The sequence below is a fragment of the Netta rufina genome, assembly GCF_964035555.1.
Source record: "Netta rufina genome assembly, chromosome: 23".
Taxonomy (NCBI): domain Eukaryota; kingdom Metazoa; phylum Chordata; class Aves; order Anseriformes; family Anatidae; genus Netta; species Netta rufina.
Window position 1 is genome coordinate 1,362,649 of NC_140147.1, and position 3,873 is coordinate 1,366,521.

The window sequence follows — 3,873 nt, forward strand, 5'->3', positions numbered from 1 at the left end:
AGGCACCCCCCCTTGCTGCCAGGGCTTTTTGTGGGTGCCAGCAGCCCCCCGGTGTGGTTTTTGGGGCTGGCCCCGTGGCAGGCAGCCATCTCGGGGCGGAGCAGCACGCAGCGATGCTGCAGCTGCTTTTTGGTGAAGGAGGTGGCGGGGAGGGGGGGCTTGGCCGGGTGCTTTTTCCCCTGGGCACCCTCAGGAGGGGTGGATGGGGCCATCGCCGAACCCTAGGGCACCCTTTTGGCCCTGGCCATCAGGGGGTGCAGGGCTGGGGTGGGGACAAACAGCCCCAGCACCTGAATTCCCTCGTGGAAACGCCTCGGAGGGCTCCTTTCCTCCCAGCTGGGGCTTCCGCAGGGGGGGCACGGTGACGTTCCTGGCGATGCCACCCCCTGCTTTCACCCCCCCACCCCTCCCTCTCTCCCCTTTTTATCCCCCTTTCCTTGCAGCTGATCCCAGCCGGCGGTGCCGGCGAGCTGAGGCAGCGTCCGACCATGTTCAACGGGGACGCCGGCTCCTCCGCCGCCAGGAATGTCGTCCGCAGCTCCAGCATCAGCGGCGAGATGTACAGCCTGGAGAAGAGCGCCCGGGGCAGCGCCGACTCCGTCAGCATCATGGCCAGCAAGAAGCGCCGCTCCAGCCTGGGTGCTAAGATGGTGGCGATCGTGGGGCTGGCGCAGTGGAGCAAGAGCACGCTGCAGCTCAACCAGAGCGGTGAGCTTGGGGGGGCGTGCGCCCCGCTGCCCCGGGATTTGTAACGTTTCTGGTGAAAATACCCCCAAAAAAAGCCCATCGTGAATGCCTCCCGGCTCAGCCGTGCTCCTCCAGGTGCTGAGGGGGTTTGGAGACCTGAGCTGGAGCTCGGGGTGGGCTGGCAGGGAGGGGGTAGGTCGCAGAAAGGACTCGTCAGGTGCTCTGGGCGTGGGAAATACTTAAATTTTCAACAGGCAGGGGAAGCAAAAAGCACGTTTTGGTGCAGGCTTTCCTCTGGTTACCGCTTTCTGTTCTGGCTCACGTTGGCATTTCGTGATTCAGGAGAGGAGGTAATTGGGAGCCCTCTGGCCCTGCACACCCGAGGTGTTACGGGAGGGCTGGAATCAGCCCCAGAAGCCCAGCCAGGCGTGCCAGTGGCCAGCAGGAGCCCACCTGGGGCCAGCAGGAGCCCACCTGGGGCCAGCAGGGCTGCACCTCCCCAGCCAGCAGAGCTCAATCCCTCTCCGAGCACAGCTCCAGAAACAAGCCCCGTGCCAGCCTTCGTGCTTAAGTAGCATTTGCCAGTCCTTGGCCACTGCCCCCAGCCTTCCCCCATCACCTTAAAAGACCCGAGGCAGTCGGATTGATATAAAATCTGACAGCAGTGACCACAGCGTCCTGCCCGCTCCGCTGGAAGCACTCAGGGGTGTCAGGGACCAGCCTTGTGGCACTGGGGAGGGGACCAGGGGGGCTGCGCCGGTCCCACAGCTGGAGGAACGCCAGAGCAGGGACCGGTGTTGGGGTCGGGGTGGGAGCTCAGCGCTCCCCTCGTCCTGGGGCCAGGTGCTGGAATTGGGCCGGGGCTGGCCCAGTGCCCGGCAGCTTTTGGCAGCGCCGGGGAGCATCACGGCAGCGCTTGGCTGAACACATCCACGGGCAAACGCTGCACGAGAGGTGCCCAAATCTCCGCCCCACTCTGCACCCGGGTGTGCAGAGCTCCTATGGGGCAGCCCTAAATGAGCAGAAGTCAAACCTGACCCCCTCGGGCTGGCCATGCTGTGGGACCGCTGCTTGCTGGTGGTGCCCGGGGGCTGCTCCGGCCACGCTTCTCCTGCTGCCGTGTGCCATCACCGGCTCCCTGTCCTCACCCCACGTCTCTGCTTGCAGAGGGAGGCCCCAAAAAGCTGCGCAGCAACATCCGGCGGAGCACCGAGACCGGCATCGCGGTGGAGATGAGGACCAGGGTCACCCGGCAAGGCAGCCGCGAGTCCACCGACGGCAGCACCAACAGCAACAGCTCCGACGGCACGTAAGGACCGGGCACACGGCCTGGGGTGGCGAGGGGACCCCGGGGCCTTTGGGGCACGTGCCCTGCACACGGTGGGGCTCCGTGGCAGCGCTCTGCTCCGTCCCACACAGGTTCATCTTCCCCACCACGCGGCTGGGCGCCGAGAGCCAGTTCAGTGACTTCCTCGACGGGCTGGGGCCGGGGCAGCTGGTGGGGCGGCAGACGCTGGCCACCCCCCCGATGGGTGAGTGCTGGGGGGATTTGGGGGGGGTCTGTGCTGCACCCGGGGCTGGGGCAAGGCGATGCTGAGGGTGCCACACGTGCACCAGCCCCGGGATCCCTCCCGGCAGCTCCCCTCGCTGCTAGGAACGTGCTGGGGCCGTGCATGGCTTGCAGCCACCCCCGTCCTGCTGCTGTTTCTGGCCAGTGCCAGCACCCCCACTGCTCCCAGGGCACCCCCAGGTGCCTGTCCCGTGTCCTGCCTGGGGACGGGGGGACCCTGCAGTTCCATGACCCGGTCCCACCAGCCCCCTGCCCCATTCCTGGTGGGGCAGGAGGGGAGGGAAGGGGGCAGTTGGACCCCTTTGGACTGTCCCCAGGGGGTCACCGTGATGCCCAGCTGCAACCACGGCACACGAGAGCCCTGCACCATCACCTCATTCCCCTCCCTGGCTCCTCGTGCAGCACCGGGCCGAGCCTGACCTGCTGTTGAAATGCTGAGTGTGTTTTGAGAACATCCAGGTTCGTCTCCTTGCCATTAAACCCCGCTGGGACATCAGCACGCCCCTTCCCCGTCCCCCCCTCTCCCTGGGGCCACAAGGCAGCGAGCGCCGGGGACGCGGCGGCCGCGGGAGACGCGTACGTACGAGCAGGACAGCGTAAGTGGGAGAGCAGCACCGCCACCACGGCCAGCTCACGGGTGCCCCTTCGTGTTCCCTCCTCCTGCTGCTGCAGGGCAGGACCCCGGTGAGACCCCCGGGCAGCAGCTCCGTGCCCCTGCCCCAACGAGGAATTGGGCAGGAGGTGGCCGTCCCCGGTCCCTTTTAGCCACTCACACCCAGCTCTTTGGCTTTGTCCTTCCTCAAATCCTGTCGGGGGGATGCTCAGGGCACTGCTGAGGATTTGGGGGGCACCAGCACTGCCCCCCACGGCTGGGGACAGGCAGCAGGGACCGTCCCAGCCCCGGGCTGCAGCTCGTCCCCGTGGGAGACGGGCACGGGGAGGGTGCTGAGCGCGTCCCTTCCCCCGGCCAGGCGACGTCCACGTGGGCATGGCCGACCGCAGCGGGCAGCTGGAGGTGGAGGTGATCCAGGCCAGGGGCCTCACCCCGAAGCTGGGCTCCAAATCCATCCCTGGTAGGTGGCTGGGGAGGGACGGGGACGGTGCCAGCGCCGTGCCGGGGGGGCTCCGAGCCAGCGCTTCTCCCCCCTTCCCACCGCAGCCACCTACGTGAAGGTTTACCTGCTGGAGAACGGCGTCTGCCTGGCCAAGAAGAAGACCAAGGCGGTGAAGAAGACCTGCGACCCGTCCTTCCAGCAGGCCCTGCTCTTCGAGGAGAGCCCCCAGGGCAAAGTCCTGCAGGTGATGTCCTGGGGCAGCCTCCGGGCAGGGCGCACGCACCCGGCGTCCCCATCCCGACCCCGGACCCTAAAGGCGGCCCCACTAACGCCATCTCTGCCGCGCAGGTGATCGTGTGGGGTGACTACGGGCGCATGGACCACAAGTGCTTCATGGGGATGGCGCAGATCGTCTTGGAGGAGCTCGACCTCTCCAGCGTGGTGACGGGCTGGTACAAACTCTTCCCCACCTCCTCGCTGGCCGACTCCAGCATCGGGCCCCTGGCGCGCCGCCTCTCCCAGTCGTCCCTGGAGAGCTCCACCAGCCCCTCCTGCCCGTAG

General features: G+C 67.2%; 1 protein-coding gene across 1 annotated transcript; it reads left to right on the forward strand.

Moving 5' to 3' along the window:
- Positions 1-488: 488 nt before the first annotated feature.
- On the forward strand, positions 489-3,873 carry RIMS3 (regulating synaptic membrane exocytosis 3; the record flags this gene model as incomplete). Its single annotated transcript, XM_084300534.1, has 6 exons — positions 489-708; positions 1,855-1,996; positions 2,107-2,219; positions 3,229-3,330; positions 3,417-3,556; positions 3,661-3,873. The coding sequence occupies 6 exons, from the start codon at positions 489-491 to the stop codon at positions 3,871-3,873; spliced, it is 930 nt and encodes a 309-aa protein (XP_084156660.1).